General features: G+C 41.1%; 1 protein-coding gene across 5 annotated transcripts in view; it reads left to right on the forward strand.

Annotated features, from left to right (window-relative positions):
* Nucleotides 1–19803, forward strand: part of LOC126235806 (serpin B6-like) — a 293511-nt gene that overhangs the window by 218310 nt on the left and 55398 nt on the right. The window contains exon 8 of one of the 5 annotated variants that reach the window (XM_049944637.1): nt 17098–17474. The exons of the other annotated variants lie outside the window; for them this stretch is intronic. Within the exon in view, the coding sequence (XP_049800594.1) occupies nt 17098–17243 (146 nt within the window). The 3' untranslated portion in view covers nt 17244–17474. Of the gene's footprint in view, nt 1–17097; nt 17475–19803 lie in introns of those variants that run through there. 5 annotated transcript variants of the gene reach the window in all.

The raw sequence follows: 19803 nt of genomic DNA on the forward strand, positions 1-19803 counted from the left end.
ACATGCTCAATGGGGGACAGATCCGGAGATCTTGCTGGCCAGGGTAGTTGACTTACACCTTCTAGAGCACGTTGGGTGGCACGGGATACATGCGGACGTGCATTGTCCTGTTGGAACAGCAAGTTCCCTTGCCGGTCTAGGAATGGTAGAACGATGGGTTCGATGACGGTTTGGATGTACCGTGCACTATTCAGTGTCCCCTCGACGATCACCAGTGGTGTACGGCCAGTGTAGGAGATCGCTCCCCACACCATGATGCCGGGTGTTGGCCCTGTGTGCCTCGGTCGTATGCAGTCCTGATTGTGGCGCTCACCTGCACGGCGCCAAACATGCATACGACCATCATTGGCACCAAGGCAGAAGCGACTCTCATCGCTGAAGACGACACGCCTCCATTCATCCCTCCATTCACGCCTGTCGCGACACCACTGGAGGCGGGCTGCACGATGTTGGGGCGTGAGCGGAAGACGGCCTAACGGTGTGCGGGACCGTAGCCCAGCTTCATGGAGACGGTTGCGAATGGTCCTTACCGATACCCCAGGAGCAACAGTGTCCCTAATTTGCTGGGAAGTGGCGGTGCGGTCCCCTACGGCACTGCGTAGGATCCTACGGTCTTGGCGTGCATCCGTGCGTCGCTGCGGTCCGGTCCCAGGTCGACGGGCACGTGCACCTTCCGCCGACCACTGGCGACAACATCGATGTACTGTGGAGACCTCACTTCCCACGTGTTGAGCAATTCGGCGGTACATCCACCCGGCCTCCCGCATGCCCACTATACGCCCTCGCTCAAAGTCCGTCAACTGCACACACGGTTCACATCCACGCTGTCGCGGCATGCTACCAGTGTTAAAGACTGCGATGGAGCTCCGTATGCCACGGCAAACTGGCTGACACTGACGGCGGCGGTGCACAAATGCTGCGCAGCTAGCGCCATTCGACGGCCAACACCACGGTTCCTGGTGTGTCCGCTGTGCCGTGCGTGTGATCATTGCTTGTACAGCCCTCTCGCAGTGTCCGGAGCAAGTATGGTGGGTCTGACACACCGGTGTCAATGTGTTCTTTTTTCCATTTCCAGGAGTGTATTATCTAGTCTATATTTCATTTTTGGTGGGAGTCACATTAGCCAGATGCTTAAGGGCACTTCTCGTTGTATTCCTTGCCTGCAACTTGTCTGCTATATTTGGAACAACTGCATCAGCTGCACTCATATCACCACTTAAACTGGGAGCACTTCTTGGTATTTTACATGTGGCACTGCTTCTGGCTTAAGCATTTTTGTCAATGGCAGATTCAAAATTTTTGCTCACAAGTCACGGGTGTAATCATCATGTATAAAATATAATGTACACACTATTGTTGTCATAATACTGAATGGCTCTTTTTGGTGCCACTTCGTAATTTAGACTTTCTGCAGTCAGATGTCTTTAGGGGACAGCATGGTATATTGTATCTGTGCCTTTTCTCTTTTTAAAATTTTAAAGTTACACCCAGGCTTTTTAAGACCAAACTTTAATCAAACAGCACAACAACATTGCAAAGATTAACTGAACAACTTAACAACACAACTCTGTTATGCACCTCAGTACATGTGAAGCACTATGCTCCAATGATATCATGCACAAAACAACAAAATGTTAAGTGATTTGTGCATGTCATTTGGGCTCACCCTGATGGTTGACAGTGCATGCTTTTTTACAGTATTGTTGTAATTATGATTTCTTGTAATTTACAATGAAGAAAAATTGTTATAAATAAATTTATGCATTCCAACATGATCAACAGAAAATAAAAAATATATTTTAAATAAATTGTTTTGTGAAACATGAAGCTTTCCTAAGTTAAATTTTGTAAAATGCATATTTTTAAGAGTTACTATTGATTATGAAAAATTTGCTAATAAGACATGGGCATTTTGGTTTCCTACAGTAGTGTGGATTCTAATGCTAAGCCTTTATTATTTTATACATGCAGGAGACCAATAATTTAAAACTTATTTACATTATGAACAATCAGTTTCATTTTTACATTCACAAATGTGTAAAACTTAGGTACAAAAGTAATTTTCCCATAATGGGTCACTGTCAAATAATGTAGCTCTATGAAACTTGGTTATTTGACAGTGACCCAATAAAGTAGCTCTATGAAACTTAGCCCCCCCCCCCCATGATCCATGGACCTAGCCATTGGTGGAGAGGCTTGCGTGCCTCAACGATAGAGATAGCCGTACCGTTGGTGCAACCACAATGGAGGGGTATCTGTTGAGAGGCCAGACAAACATGTGGTTTCTGAAGAGGAGCAGCAGCCTTTTCAGTAGTTGCAGGGGCAACAGTCTGGATGATTGACTGATCTGACCTTGTAACACTATCCAAAGCAGCCTTGCTGTGCTGGTACTGCAAATGGCTGACAACAAGGGGAAACTACAGCCGTAATTTTTCCTGAGGGCATGCAGCTTTACTGTATGGTTAAATGATGATGGCGTCCTCTTGGGTAAAATATTCTGGAGGTAAAATAGTCCCCCATTCGGATCTCCAGGCGGGGACTACTCAGAAAGACGTTGTTATCAGGAGAAAGTAAACTAGCGTTCTACGGGTCGGAGCGTGGAATGTCATATCCCTTAATCGGGCAGGTAGGTTAGAAAATTTAAAAAGGGAAATGGATAGGTTAAAGTTAGACATAGTGGGAATTAGTGAAGTTTGGTGGCAGGAAGAACAAGACTTCTGGTCAGTTGAATACAAGGTTATAAATACAAAACCAAATAGGCATAATGCAGGAGTTGGTTTAATAATGAATAAAAAAATAGCAATGTGGGTAAGCTACTACAAACAGCATAGTGAACGCACTATTGTGGCCAAGATAGATACAAAGCCCACGCCTACCACACTAGTACAAGTTTATATGCCGACTAGCTCCACAGATGACGAAGAGATTGATGAAATGTATGACAAGATAAAAGAAATTATACAGGTAGTGAAGGGAGATGAAAATTTAATAGTCATGGGTGACTGGAATTTGATAGTAGGAAAAGGAAGAGAAGGAAACATAGTAGGTGAATATGGAATGGGGGCGAGGAATGAAAGAGGAAACCGCCTGGTAGACTTTTGCACAGAGCATAACTTAATCATAGTTGACACTTGGTTCAAGAATCATAAAAGAAGGTTGTATACATGGAAGAAGCCTGGAGATACTGACAGGTTTCAGATAGATTATATAATGGTAAGACAGAGATTTAGGAACCAGGTTTTAAATTGTAAGACATTTCCAAGGGCAGATGTGGACTCTGACCTCAGTCTATTGGTTATGAACTGTAGATTAAAACTAAAGAAACTGCCAAAAGTTGGGAATTTAAGGAGATGGGACCTGGATAAACTGACAGAACCAGAGGTTTTAGAGTTTCAGAGAGAGCATTAGGGAACGATTGAGAAGAATTGGGGAAAAAAAATACAGTAGAAGAAGAATGGGTAGCTTTGAGAGATGAAATAGTGAAGGCAGCAGAGGATCAAGTAGGTAAAAAAACAAGGGCTAATAGAAATCCTTGGGTAACAGAAGAGATACTGTACTTAATTGATGAAAGGAGAAAATACAAAAATGCAGTAAATGAAGCAGGCAAAAAGGAATAAAAATGTCTCAAAAATGAGATCGACAGGAAGTGCAAAATGGCTAAGCAGGGATGGCTAGAGGACAAATGTAAGGATGTAGAGGTGTATATCACTAGGGGTAAGATAGATACTGCTTACAGGAAAATTAAAGAGACCTTTGGAGAAAACCGAACCACTTGCATGAATATCAAGAGCTCAGATGGAAACCCAGTTCTAAGCAAAGAAGGGAAAGCAGAAAGGTGGAAGGAGTACATAGAAGGTCTTTACAATGATGTTCTTGAGGACAATATTATGGAAATGGAAGAGGATGTAGATGAAGATGAAATGGGAGATATGATACTGCGTGAAGAGTTTGACAGAGCACTGAAAGACCTAAGTTGAAACAAGGCCCCGGCAGTAGACAGCATTCCATTAGAACTACTGATAGCCTTGGGAGAGCCAGCCCTGACAAAACTCTACCATCTGGTGAGCAAGATGTATGAGACAGCTGAAATGCCCTCAGACTTAAAGAAGAATATAATAATTTCAATCCCAAAGAAATCAGGGGTTGACAGAAGTGAAAATTAGCAAACTATCAGTATAATAAGCCATGGCTGCAAAATACTAACACGAATTCTTCCAGACAAATGGAAAAACTGATAGAAGCCGACCTCGAGGAAGATCAGTTTGGATTCCATAGAAATGTTGGAACATGTGAGGCAATACTGACCCTACGACTTATCTTAGAAAATAGATTAAGGAAAGACAAACCTACATTTCTAGCATTTGTAGACTTAGAGAAAGCTTTTGACAATGTTGACTGGAATACACTGTTTCAAATTCTGAAGGTGGCAGGGGTAAAATACAGGGAGCGAAAGGCTATTTACAATTTTTACAGAAACCAGATGGCTGTTGTAAGAGTTGAGTCACATGAAAGGGAAGCAGTGGTTGGGAAGGGAGTGAGACAGGGTTGTAGCTTCTCCCCGATGTTGTTCAATCTGTATATTGAGCAAGCAATAAAGGAAACGAAAGAAAAATTTGGAGTAGGAATTAAAATCCATGGAGAAGAAATTAAAACTTTGAGGTTCACCGATGACATTGTAATTCTGTCAGAGACAGCAAAGGACCTGGAAGAGCAGCTGAACGGAATGGACAGTGTCTTGAAAGAAGGATATAAGATGAACATCAACAAAAGCAGAACGAGGATAATGGAATGTAGTTGAATTAAATCGGATGATGATGAGGGTATTAGATTAGGAAATAAGACACGTAAAGTAGTAAATGAGTTTTGCTATTTGGGAAGCAAAATAACTGATGATGATTGAAGTACAGAGGACATAAGATGTAGACTGGCAATGGCAAGGAAAGCGTTTCTGAAGAAGAGAAATTTGTTAACATCGAGTATAGATTTAAGTGTCAGTAAGTCTTTTCTGAAAGTATTTGTATGGAGTGTAGCCATGTATGGAAGTGAAACATGGACAATAAATAGTTTAGACAAAAAGAGAATAGAAGCTTTAAAAATATGGTGCTACAGAAGAATGCTGAAGATTAGATGGGTAGATCATATAACTAATGAGGAGGTATTGAATAGGATTGGGGAGAAGAGAAGTTTGTGGCACAACTTGACTAGAAGAAGGTATCGGTTGGTAGGACATGTTCTGAGGCATCAAGGGATCACCAATTTCGTATTCGAGGGTAGCGTGGAGGATAAAAATCATAGAGGGAGACCAAGAGCTGAATACACTAAACTAAACAGATTCAGAAGGATGTAGGTTGCAGTAGGTACTGAGAGATGAAGAAGCTTGCACGGAGAGCTGCATTAAACCAGTCTCTGGACTGAAGATCACAACAACAATAACAACAACAACAACATGAAACTTGGATCATACATGCTACTACATTGTAGTAGAGAAGGTAAGTAAAAGAAATATACAATGAGATATACAGGAATAATGCTATTATTCAAAGATGATAATACACTGAAGTCACTGAGATTTGTAATAGTCCCTTGGACATTAAAAAGATGAGACATGATGCTCAGTAGGGTGTGTGATCACCACGGACGGCTGTGCATGCTCTGCAGTGTGTTTCCATGCTGGCTTCAGTATTAAGCTCTTGTGGTAGAGCATCTGGCCCTCCACCAGAGTGGTGGACAACTGTTGGATGGTTATTGGTGCATGTGGACATGCTGCAATATATTTCCTCAACTCATATCACAAGTGCTTGATTAGATTTAAGTTGGGGGAATGGGCAGGCCAGTCCATTTGTTGAAAATCCTCTCCTTCCAAGAGCCCCTCCACCTGCACTCCTCAATTCTGTCATGCATTGCCATCCATAAAAATGAAGTCAGGGCCAAATGCACACCTCAAAAGACACACACAAGGAAAGAGTATAGTGTCACAATAATGTTGACTGGCAAGTGTACCTTGTTCAAAGATTTGGAGGTCAGTACACCCATTCAGTGTTTTGCATCCCCTTGCCATAACAATGTGGACCACAAAATTGATCATGTTTGACATGTTCCCAACTCTCGCCATATAAGGGTACATCCAAAATCGCTGCTCAGACTGTATCTGCTCTCATCTGAGAGGAGCATGTGACCCCAACTTCTTGTCAGTACAGATCCTGTACTCTTGGCACCATCCCAAATGCTGCTGTCGACATGTGAGTGTCAACTGAATACAGTGTACTGGTTGGTGGGCAAAGATACCACTTCCATGTACCAAAAAAGGGGAGAGACAAAGAGAGAGAGAGATGCAGGAATTCCTGTCAAAGGCTCCCTCAGTGATTGGCTGGCATAGATGGTGACATCATGTGTGGGAATCCCTACCAATTGACTTGGTCCAGGGCACAGCTACAGCCAGCCTGCAGGGGAGCAGATTTCAGGTGTGGCAGAGATGAGACCAATGGGATGGCCTCCACAGGCAAAAAATGCTCAATCTCCATCAATGGTGAAGGGAGGGGCCTCTGGTTGTGGGGGTGGGATCTGTAACTAATCTATGGAGAGGAAGTAGTTCCATCTCCATCAGCTTACATTGCCAGTCATTGGCGACTTCTGTTTAATGCATAACAGAGGACAGAGTTTCTAGTGTTAAGAGGCAGGCTGTTGGGATTGCTTGTCCTGGAGCAGTTACCGAGGCATTGGAAGGCCAAGGGACCAGTGCATCACATTGATGTTGGACCAGCTGCTCCTCACCAGCCACAACATCAAACATTTGCCACCCCCTCTTGATGAAGATGATGCCCTAGGCCCTTCCAGGGCTCTAGCTGAAAGTATGAGCCCAGACTTGGGATCTCAGTTGGTAATATGGTTGTGCAAGGGGGGTGGGGGGAGGGGTCACTGAGTTGGGTGCAGCAGTTCAGACAAGTTGTGGGGTTTCGACCTGTGTAAAATTTTGGCCAGGCTACATCAATTTATGGGAGTGGACAGATCGAAGGCAGAGAAGCTGGTAAGTGCTTTTCCAGAAGTTTCTGTCATTATTTTGTACATCTGCATCTTGGAATGTCCTCACTATCCACTTGGCTTCCAAAATGCATGTGGCATGGAAAGTGGTGGTGGTTGGTTGCTCAGTGCCACTGTGCTGACAAAATACTCAAAAGCAGATGATGCCATGAACTGAGGGCTGTTATCAGAAACCAAGGTAGAAGGACCCCCCCCCCCCCCCCCCCTTGTTTGCAAATATAATGGTTAGCGTGTGTATAATAACTGATATGGTAGTTGTAGTCATCGTTGCAACATGTGGAATGTTAGAGAGGGCACCATCAACTAGCAACCACATTGTTCCATGACATGGACTGTCAAAATCAATATGCAACTGATTGAGCAGATGGGAAATGTAGGGTGGTCAGGGCATGGTCAAGCTTTGAAACACTCTGCTGGGTCAGATTGGTTGTGGGCATAGGCTTAGCAGTTCTGGATGGAGCATTCAGAGGCCACATCAACCCCAGGCCAATACACACGATACCACACTATTCCCTACATTTTGCACGTTCCCTGATGTGCATTGTGGAGCAGCTTCAGTATGCAGGGATGGAGTATGGGAGCAACCACCAATGGGCATTCAAAATCATCCATAGCTAACAAAATGATCTTCTCAGTAACTTTAAGCTTGTGCTGTAAGGTAAATAGATGGCTATGCCGGGTTAGTGTTTTAGGAAAGTGCTGTGGCCAACCCTCCTGTACAGCAGACAAAACCCTGCAGAAGAGTGGATCACAGCCAATTTCTGCTGCTGCTTCATGCACTGTAATCAAAAATTCATGTTGGGTGTGTCACTGATTTGCATCTAAGGCAAAACACAGTGCTTCATGCCAATCAAATTTGGCATGTGGGCCACATGGTAAGTGGGAAGGTGCACCAATATTTGCCGTCTCTAATGACCTCGTTGTCGACGGGACGTTAAACACTAACCACCACCACCACCACCAATATTTGAGTACTGTGTGGTGGGCCAGTAATGGATCTCATAGATATAGTTACTTAGGAACAACACTCACTGTTGCACTTGCTGCATCATTTTATTCATAAGTTTCAAATAGGGGTCCAACAGCAAAATAAGGGGCTTGTGATTGGAGATCAGGTGAAACTTAGTGCTGTAGAGGTGCTCATGAAACTTCCAGATGTTGTATGTGACAGCCAACACTCCTTTCTCAGTTTGAGAGAAAGTCTTCTGTGCCACATTTAATATCTTAGATGCTAATGCAGTGGGCTGTCTTCTGTGCCGTAACTATATTTGTGGGACAACACAGCATTAATGTCACAATCTGAAACATTAGTGGCAAGCATTGGTTTGCCAGGATGGAATATTGCAAAAGAAGGAGCTGACCTAAGGCACTTTTTAAATTGGCTGAAAGCCTTCTAGTATGCCTCTGACCACACAGATTTAACAGCCTTTTTACACAACTGATTGGGCAGATTGGAAACGTGGGTCACATTGGGAACAAACTTGGCATAATAATTTACTTTGGTGGGCAACAACTGTAATTCTTTGGGCTTCTTTGCAACTGCTAAGCTAGTGATTGCATCCAGTCAATCCTGTGTGGGTGTAAGCGTATTGTTACTTCATATAAGTCCCATGCACTTGACACACGGTGCATAATAACTACATTTCTTGGGGTGACAATGCAGCCCATGGGCTTGGAGCAATCAAACAACTGAAGACTGTAGCCTGAGTATTTCTGAAGTTCTATCAATACTCGTGCCAGATGGGGAATCCAAATACTGTTGGATACTAAATGATTTATCTGGTGTAAGGATGATTTTGTGTACAAACCACAGTGTAAAGCTATGATGAAAATTCAGAGACCCACATTAATTAACTGACTTATATAACTTGCTTGATTTAAGCAGCACAACTCACTAGCCATCCAGATGGCTCCACTATCACCTGCTTAATAATGCAAGCAAGGGATCAAAAAGCCATTCTGCTGTGACTGTTCATTTGTTGGTAGGGCAGTCATTGGTAAGCTATCGACATTGATGGTAAAAGCTACCCATTATCTGACAATCACTGCTGAACCCTGCAGGCAGAGTGGTAGCTCACAGCTCCCATCAGTGCAATGGGATGTCATTCCAAACACCAGTTAAATATGGAACAGATATCACTCGTGCCTCCTGAGAATGTGCTGATTCCAGTGCCATTCTAGTGTGAGATACTGTTTGTATGTCACCTTTTCCTATATTTCTCTACACACCCCTTAAACAGTAGCTCTATACCATATACTCTGTTCTTATCAGTTTGGTATATGATAGGTCTTGCATCACAGGTCATTTAGGAAGTTGGTCAAAGCTCATGCTGGCCTCCTGGTATTGGTTGCTCACGTGCCACATTTGGGCAGACTTACACTCATCTCTGTGTCATTCACTGCCAGATAGCAATAGCATCATTTTCACAAAGGTGAGGGAGTGTAATTCATCATATTTCAGGCAGTTTGCACAAAATGTTTATAAATTAAATACACAAACATTTCTTATGAATCAGTCTATCAGTTTGTTGACACAGTATTAGAATTGCTACAATAGTTCCTTAGATGAGCCCAAATATACCAAAAGAAACTGCGACAGGGGGCCTTAATTTATTTATGGTTAAAGAATAGGTATACAGGGCTGAACAATAATATGGAAACACGGCGAGAAATACATGCTTGAACATAAATTGAAATGCTAGCCATACCTGCAGATTGCATTGTGGTATTTGACATGAATGGCATGAGTGTAGTGTCCTCAATATGTTGCAAGTGTCAATTGTCAGAACAGTGTTCTGTGTAGTTGTGAGTGCATTATGTTGGAGCTGAATGAATTTGAATGTGGGCAAATTCTTGAAGCTGATATGTTGGGTGCTTTTATAACCAAGGTAGCCAAAGTGTTTGGCGTTTCAAGAGACACTGTATTGAAGATTTATACTGCATACAGGGCAAGTGGAGAAACATTAACCACTAAGCCACAACGTGGATGAAAGTGTGTGGTCGTTGAATAGGGTTGTGATGGAAAATAAGGAGAGAATAGTTGCAAAAGCCACTGCGGAACTGGAAGTTGCACCCACAAATCCCATTAACACCAAAACAACGTGAAGGGAGCTCCATAAACAGGGAATTGCAGGGCAAACTGTAATTCCAAAACCACTCACCAGTGATGCTAATGCCCTTAACAGGGTAATGTGGTAGAACTTTACATCTGTGATGGTTATGCCCATACCTACTGTGGCTATGCTGAACTCTTATTTGGGATGTTACGTGTTGTTCTCTCCACATTCCTGTGTGGGTAATCACATGCTTTAAGCATGACATAATTTCTGTCTCCTGTCACTTCATAGTGCCCAAGGGGACTAAATTAGCTAATACCTAAACAGTGTTTGTGTTAAATTCACATTCATATTCTGTGAAAATTATTCAGCTCATTTTGACTGATTGTAGCTTTCTGTCATGGTGCAACTCAGATGTTATGACAACACATTGGATATCATGGTACCATGCGAAGTACGAGTTGTGTTCAAAAAGTAAGGTGGCTTTATATTTTTATGACACAATATTTCTATATTCATCAATATTCATGTTGTTCCCTTCAAAGTAAACCCCCTTAGACACAATACACTTGTGCCAATGCTTCTTTCAATCATCAGAGCATTTCTCATAAGCACTTTTTGGTACAGCCTTGAGTACTTCCAGTGATGCAGCTTTTATTTCAATTGTTGAAAATTTTCATCCTTTCATAGGCCTCTTCAGTTTTGGGAACAGGAAGAAGTCACAGGAGGCTAAAGCAGGTGAATATGGTGGCTGAGGCATGGTTGTCATGTTGTTTTTGGCCAAAAAATCTCTCACAAGCAATGATGAATGAGCAGATGCATTGTCGTGATACAAAACACATGAATTATTTTTCCACAATTCTGGATGTTTTTTGTGTATCGCATAACGTCAAGGTAATACTCCTTATTGACAATATGACCTTGAGACAAAAACTCATGATGCACTACACCACGGTAATTGAAAAAAAAAAACAGTGAGCAAAACCTTGACACTTGATCGAACTTGGCGTGCTTTTTTCTGTCTTGGCTCTCTAGGATGCTTCCGATGGGATGATTGGACTTTGGTTTCAACGTCATAACCATAAACCCATGTTTTGTCACCAGTTATGACTCTTTTGAGCAAATCAGGATCATCACTGATGTCATTCAAGAGCTCCTGAGTGATGCTCATGTGATAGTTCTTCTGATCAAAATTGAGAAGTTTTGGAACAAACTTCATTGACACACATCTCATGCCCAAAACATCCAAAAAAATTGCATGATATGAGCCGACCGACGTGCCAACATCCTTAGCATCTTCTCTTATGGTAATTTGACAATTTTCCAAAACAATTTTCTTCACAGCTTTCACGTTCTCATCTGTTGTTGATGTGCTGGAGCATCCAGAGCAAGGTTCATCACTGGTATCTTCTTGGCTATCTTGGAAAAGGTTGTACAACTTATAAACATTTCTTTTACTTAGAGCAGATTCACCTTATGCCACTGTCAACATTTCAAGTGTTTTAGTGCACTTGATTCCATTTTTCACACACAATTTGATACAAATTCTATGCTCCATTTTTTGTAATAATTGAAAATCGCCGAGGACGCTAAAGCATGTCTAACCTTTCTGTCTGTCAAAAACAAACAAAGAATGTGGTACACCTGAAACTGTGAACATATGTTTGGGACATGTGTATAAACATTTCAAAAACAAAGTAAGATTGATAATTGAATGTACATTGCTCGCGCGATTTGAAAAGTCACCTTACTTTTTGAACAGCCCTCGTTATTTATGTGATCAGCTTGTATCATAGTCATTTATTTATTTATTTGTTGACATGTCTAGTTCTGTAGGACCAAATTGAGGTGAAAATCTCCAAGGTCGTGGAATATGTCACTCCATGAAATTGCAACATAAAAATAATAACAGATAAAATAAAATGTTTATGAACCCAAAAAAGTCAAGTCATAAGTTTAAGTAAATGCAATCAACAATATAACATAGAAATCAGCTTAATTTTTCAAGGATCTCCTCAACAGAATGGAAAGAATGACCCATGAGGAATCTCTTCAGTTTCGATTTGAAAGTGTGTGGATTACTGCTAAGAGTTTTGAATTCTTGTGGTAGCTTATTGAGAATGGATGCAGCAGTATACTGCACACCTTTCTGCACAAGAGTTAAGAAAGTGTGATCCAAATGCAGATTGGATTCTGCCCAGTATTAACTGAGAGAAAGCTGTTAATTCTTGGGAATAAGCTGATATTGTTAAGAAGAAAAAACAGTAAAGATTATACATACATTGAGGGGCCAATGCCAGAATACCCAGACTAGTGAACATGGGTCGACAAGAGGTTCGCGAAATTACACCACATATTTCCTGAACTGCTCATTACTGACCCAAAAATATCCTTTAAGAATGGGTAGAGTTACCCCAAAATATAATACCGTACAACATAAGTGAATGAAAATAAGCAAAGCAGACTAATTTTCTAATCGAATGGTCAGATACCATTAGAATAGTAAAAATACCAGCATTAAGTCTTTGAACAAGATCCTGAACGTGGGCTTTCAACAACAGTTTACTGTATATCTGAACACCTAGGAATCAGAACTGTTAAGTTTCACTAATCATATGCCTATTCTGTGAAAATAAAATGTTGGGTTTTGTTGAATTGTGTGTTTGAAACTGTAAAAACTGAGTCTCACTGTGATTTAGCGTTAGTTTATTTTCTACAAGCCATGAACTTATGTCATGAACTGTACTATTTGAAACAGAACCAGCATTGCACACAACATCCTTTACTATCAAGCTAGTGTCATCAGCAGACAGAAATATTTTAGAATTACCTGTTTTTTTATAAATACCCCCATTTGACCATACCCCATTGAGACCCCCACATCACAGCCATTCTCAACACTGATTAATGACATTTTGCTGTCTCTTGTTAAAGTAAGAGGTGAACCAGTTGTGAGCTACTCCCATCCAGTACCTTACAGAGAAAAGAGAATATAGCATTTTCAGTTGTTAAATGACTTCTAAAGCTGAACTGTACGTTTGATAGCAAATTATGGGATACAAAATGATCAATTATCCTTACATACACAGCCTTTTCAATAACTTTAGCAAACACTAATGGCAAGAAAATAGTCTACTCATAGACCTACCCTCCTATATAAAAGATACCAACTATTTCCTCCACGGTTCCTGTCACTTTACCACACAGTTCCCTGCTCGTCATTATTGATACCACCTTCCTTTACACTAAAATCGCTAATGCCCATGGCCTTACCGCTATTGAACACTATCTTTGCCAATGCCTGACAGATTCCAAACCAACAACCGTGACCTATTATATCCTTACTCACAATTACTTCTCCTTTGAAGGCATTACCTACAAACAAATCTGAGGTATGGCTATGGGCACCCACATGGCACCATCCTATACCATCCTATTCATGGGCCATGTAGAGGAATCCTTCCTATACACCCAGAATCCTAAACCCCTCACCTGGTTCAGATTCATTGATGACATCTTTGCAGTCTGGATCAAGGGTGAGGGCACCCTATCCACATTCCTCCAGAACCTCAACAACATATCCCCCGTTTGCTTCACCTGGTCCTACTCAATCCAACAAGCCACCTTCCTAGATGTTGACCTCCACCTCAGAGATGGCTACATCAGTACCCCTATCCATATCAAACTTACTAACCACCAGCAATAGCTCCACTTCGACAGCTGCCACCCATTCCAGACCAAGAAGTTCTTTCCATACAGCCTAGACACCTGGGGTCGTTACATCTACAGTGACAAGCAGTGTCTCTCGAAATATACCAAGGGTCTCACTGAAGCCTTCACAGACCATAATTATCCTCCCAACCTTGTACACAAACAAATCTCTCATGCCTTTTCTTTCCAGTCTCCCACCAGCTCCCAAAGTCCCACTGTCCGGCCACAGAGGAGCATTCTCCTCGTAACTTAGTACCACTCAGGACTGGAGCAACTGAATTACAATCTCCACCAGGGTTTCAAGTACCTCTCATCATGCCCTGAAATCAGAAATCTCCTGCCCACTATCCTTCCCACCTCTCCCACAGTGGTATTTCGCCATCCATCAATCCTATACATTATACTCATCCATCTTTACACAACCTCTGCTCCCAACCCCTTACCTCATGGCTCATACCCCTGTGATAGACCAAAGATGCAAGACCTGTCCCATACATCCTCCCATCACCACCTACCGTATTTACTCGAATCTAAGCCGCACTTTTTTTCCGGTTTTTGTAATCCAAAAAAACCACCTGCGGCTTAGAATCTAGTGCAAAGTAAGCGGAAGTTCTGAAAAATGTTGGTAGGTGCCGCCACAATTAACTTCTGCCGTCGAATATATGTAGCACTACACAGGCATTCTTTGCAGGCACAAAGATAAATACTGGCGCCAAAACCTCTGCGTCAGTAAATAAATAAAAAAAAAAAAAAAAGGTGGAAGACGAGCTGTTTTTCCTCCGCCCAGAGTTTCGACCACTGCATTTTCATACATTATCCATTGAAGTAATTAAAAATTCCGTATTGTTCATCTTCGAATGCTGCAGCGTTTCAATGTACTATGAAAATCCGACTGGCAAGACTGTTAGGGATGTTTGTCAATATGGCCAACTCTACGTTCTGAATTTTTTCCTACCTGTGAGAAGAGATGGCTGCTGATAGGAACTTTTATGAATTGTGAATCACATGCAGTATTCGCTTCACCATAAGAATAATATGAATATAAACATTTTGCCACGTATTCTTTCATGTTTGCTGCTATCTCATTTAAATTCTGTCTGCCTAATAAACTACTAAACTAGAGTGAGACAACAGCAAACACGGAAGAATATACATATCATGTCATGTTTATATTCATATTATTCTTATGCGTAATAGTGATACAGTCAGAAATGAAGCATGGCAATTAATTAGATTTTTAAATCTAAGATGACTCTAATTTCTGTGCAGAATTTAATGTACTAAAGAGGCGTCTGCAAAGATTTTCAAACGGAGAAAAATTTTCGCTAAACTCTCGTTCAGAACTTCTTCTATCATACGCAGTCTATTATTTGGTTCTTGTTGATCATTATCAAAGTAAACAGCAGTGTAAGTAACAACAAATAGCAGTCTCTTGCCATTGTTTCACTAATGAGATGATTCCTCTCTCTCTCTCTCTCTCTCTCTCTCTCTCTCTCTTTCTTTTTTTTAAAAAAAAGTGGCGGTAGCACGCACAGAAGCAAGCCATGCAGCGAGCGAGCGGTGACAGGCCGTAAACACTCATTATGACAATGCGACGAACAATGCATGACACAGTACAGTAATGCATCTTCAGCTTAGAGTGACGTAAACATCTATAACAAAAAGAACAGCACTTATCAGATCAAATAAAAATAAGCAATCAATTCAAACCAGACGAAGCACTTGAAAAAGGAAGGGTACCCATATAAATAAGGACGGAGTGCCTGACACATAGCAATGGCTACCTGGTAAAGCTTAACTGCTAAGCTTACGTCTTGAACCAAACTACTGTAGCTGTATCGTCATTCATTCGACCTAAATTGTGTCTCATATTACAATGGACCAACTTTGTTTCGATTTGGAGGTGCATGTTTCGATTTGGAGGTGCAGCCTAAAACTTTTCTCTCCCCTTGAATTTCGAGTCTCAAATTTCGGTTGCGGCTTAGATTCGGGAAAATTTTTTTCCTTGATTTCGAGTCTCATTTTTCAGGTGTCGCTTAGATTCGAGTGCGGCTTAGATTCAAGTAAATACGGTACTCCAGTCCGATCACAAACATCACCTATCCCGTCAATGGCAGGGCTACCTGTGAAACCAGTCATGTGATCTACAAGCTAAACTTCAACCATTGTGCTGCAATCTATGAGGCCATGACAACCAACAAGCTGTCTGTCCGCATGAATGGCCACCGACAAGGTGTCGCCAAGAAACGCGTGGGCCACCCAGTTGCTGAGCATGCAAAAATGACGTCTTTCATTTCAGTGACTGTTTCACAGCCTATGCCATATGGAACCTTCCCACCAACAGTAGCTTTTCAGAGTTGCGCAGGTGGGAACTTTCCTTACAATATATCCTACATTCCTGTAACCCTTGTGGCCTCAACCTTCATTAGTCATTATCCTCACCCATCCAGCCTCTCTGTTCCTATTCCAGCACAATACAGCCCTCATTCCACCATCACACCAGTCTTTTTACTTCTCTCCTTTTCTGCTACTCTCTCTCTCCACCTCTCCCCTGCCCTTCATCTAACCTCACGACTGCACATAGCTGTCCTACCCTCTCCACCTCGTCCCTGTGCACTCCATAGCATCGCTGCACTGTCCACCATCCCTACCCTACTATCCCTCCCCCTCCCCACCCCAGCCTCCTCCTTGCCCCCACCCAGTTGCCACACCCATCGTGCACTGTTTCTCACAGCGTGGCTACAGTTGCCTTATTGCCTTATACTGCAGTCATGCATGTGTGAGTTGCGTGTGCATATGTGCCTGTGCCTGTGTGTGTGTGTGTGTGTGTGTGTGTGTGTGTGTGTGTGTGTGTGTGTGTGTGTGTGTGTCGTCTATTTTTGATGAAGGCCTTACAAGCTGAAAGCTGTATTTGGAACAGTCCTTTTGTTGTGCCTATCTGTGACTCGGTATCTCTCCTATATGGTGAGTGGCAACTTTCATTTCATAATATTGTTACCTTCCATCCTGGATTTTCCTTTGTTTGATTGTTCTCTAAAAAATGTAATTTCTACTCCCATTGTTTATTATCTTGAACAAGGCTTCTTTCTAACGTGTCACAAATGTTTTCACTTAAATTAGTCTATCCTATTGAATAACTGAGTTACTTGCTATTGGTGTACAACAGTAACGTCTACAATGTTTATCCTAATTTTGCAGTACAACTGTGTCCATAAGACATGCCGAAGGAAACATTTGATTCAGTCTAAAAAATGGATGATTTATTTGTTACTGAAACTAATTTTCATTCCAGGTGCAGTTATGTGCCTGAGGATGGCCCCAATTCCACAGGAGCCAATAACTTTCAAGGCAGATCACCCTTTTGTATTCTTTATTATTGATTGCAAAACAAAAACAAGCATTTTTGTTGGGCGCTTCAGTACTCCAAATTGTGATTAGCTGTAGATGAGAAAACCTTTTCATTTAAAAAAACTCGTAATTTGTTTATTTCTTGTTTAGAGCACAATGAAAAATGTACCACTGCAGTTTTACTAGAATTCATTTTTTTATCTTATTGTTATAAATACATTAATATTTTATTGAAAACATTTTTTGGAAGTTCCTAAGAAGTAACAGTCTACTGTCAGAGATAACATATGTACACAGAATGAAATAAATATTTTATGTGAACTGCATTTTTGCTTCTAAATCCAAGGCAATGGTCCTCATGAGTAAGAGTATTAAAATCCTAGTGATTAACTGCCAGAACATTCATAACAAAGTGGCATAGCTTGAAGTGCTTCTAAAAAGCAGTGGAACACACATAAAAACCAAAATCAGTAGCAGTGAGGTTTTGTGGAGAGGGAGGTGTATATCAAAAAGATAACTAATGGGAAACAGAGATGTTGAGTTTGTTGCAGTAGACAAGAAACTCAAATCCACTGAGATAGAAATTTAAGCTGCATGCAAGATTGTTTGGGCAAGACTCTGTATCAGCAGTGAGCATAAACTTATTATTGGATCTCACTCCTAGATGTACCTGAAAACCTTAGAGAAAACTTCAGGTTGTTAGTCATAAATTCCCCATTCATACTGCGATCATTGGTGGAGGCTTTACCCATCCATCAGTGAATTAGGAAAATTGGAGTTTTGTAAATAACTGGTGTGACAAGACATCCTGTGACACATTGCTAAATGCCTTCGCTGAAAACTATCTAGAACTATCGTTTGTATGTCCTATCGTGATGGAAATACATTTGATCTATAGACAAGTATCAAAGTAAAAATGATCACAAAAACAAGTAGAGAGATTTCTCCATTCAGCAAAGTAGATAAAGAGGCAGTAGTGTCACATTTCAGTGAGGGATGTGAAACATTGAGCTCTGGACAGAAGCATGTAGAGGAAATATGGCTCAAGTTTAAAAGAATAGTTGACTATGCACTAAATAGTTATGTTCTCAGTAGAAGAGGTCATGATGGGAGGGACCCTCCCTGGTATACTTCTAAAGAAACAGATTCTACTCCATAATAGAGTGAAACAAAGTGTAGGACTACAGATAGAGAGATGCTAAATAAAATGCATTTGGCTGTGAAGAAGACAATGCCTAAAATCTTCAGTGACAACCAGAGCAAAATATTATCAAAAGATCTCTCACAAAACTCAGACACATTGTGGTTATATATAAAGTCAGTTAGTGGTAACAATGTTAGCGTCCAGAAACTAATGGACAAGACAGCAACTCATACTGTGAGTAACAAAGCAAAGGCAGAAATTACATTTTCAAATGTTCTTTCACAAAGGAAAATCCAGGAGTATTGACCCAATTTGCTTTTTGCACCACAGTAAAGATGAGTAACGCAGACATTAGTGTCATTAGTATTGACAAACAGCTGAAATCACAAAAATTGAACTTAGATCCTTCAAACAAAAAATTGTGCCTGGTAGTTGGAAGAAAGCATGTCTTACTCAGGTACAAGAAGAGTGGCAGAAGTGATCCACAAAACTGCAACCCAATGCCCTTAAAATTAATTTGTTCTGGGATCTTAGAAAATATTGTAAGCTCAAATATAATTAGGTATTTTGAACAGTGTGACCACCTCCATACCAACCAGCATGGATTCTGAAAGCATGAGTCATGTGAAACCCAACTCACACTTTTGTTACATGACATCCTAAAAAACATGGATTAAGGCAGTCAGATAAATGCAGTATAACTCAACTTCTCAGTACAATACCTATGCTTATTATTTTAAAAAGTACTATCATATGGAGTATCATGTGAAATTTGTGCCAGGATTGAGGATTTCTTGGTAGGGACGATGTAGCATGTTATCTCAGATGGAGAGTCCTCTGTAACTGTAGAAATAACTTTAATAACACCCCACAAAAGTGTGTTGGGACCCTCACTATCCTTGCTATGTGTTAATGACTTATAACCCGTGTCACATAGGATGCCGCTTCTGTGCACGGAGATGGAGTGATAGGGAAGCGTGGAGGGGATGAGGTCTGCACATTCGTGATGGCAGAGAGCAGACAAATAAGGTCCATGTTTATGAACTGTGTTGCTGCGGACAACAATTAGGCCCATTTGCCTTTAGTATATCATACAATATGTCCAAATCTATGAGGGAATAGTATGTTTTAGAACCGATATCGATCAGTCATCTGCATGAGAGAAGTCTTACTTAACATCTTGAGGTTGTGTCCACTGCTCCATAGCAATTGTCTGTGTGACGTCATTAGGAGAGAACAGCTGGCACAGCTTTGTGAAGATGTCAATTACAATTTTTCTCAAAATGACGATTGTCTAATGACAATATCATCAAAAATGGATACAGTAATTGCCATTTATTGTGATTTGGACTATATTATAAGTAAAAGTGTAATACACAACAAAATAAACTTCATATTTAAACTGAAATCATTATATTTGTTTGACAACTGCTTTTACGCCATATAATTTTTTAAAATGTGTAATGCATGTATGTGGGTGTGTTTTGCTGCAGTTAAATGTAAATC

The sequence above is a fragment of the Schistocerca nitens genome, chromosome 2 (genome assembly GCF_023898315.1).
Source record: "Schistocerca nitens isolate TAMUIC-IGC-003100 chromosome 2, iqSchNite1.1, whole genome shotgun sequence".
Taxonomy (NCBI): domain Eukaryota; kingdom Metazoa; phylum Arthropoda; class Insecta; order Orthoptera; family Acrididae; genus Schistocerca; species Schistocerca nitens.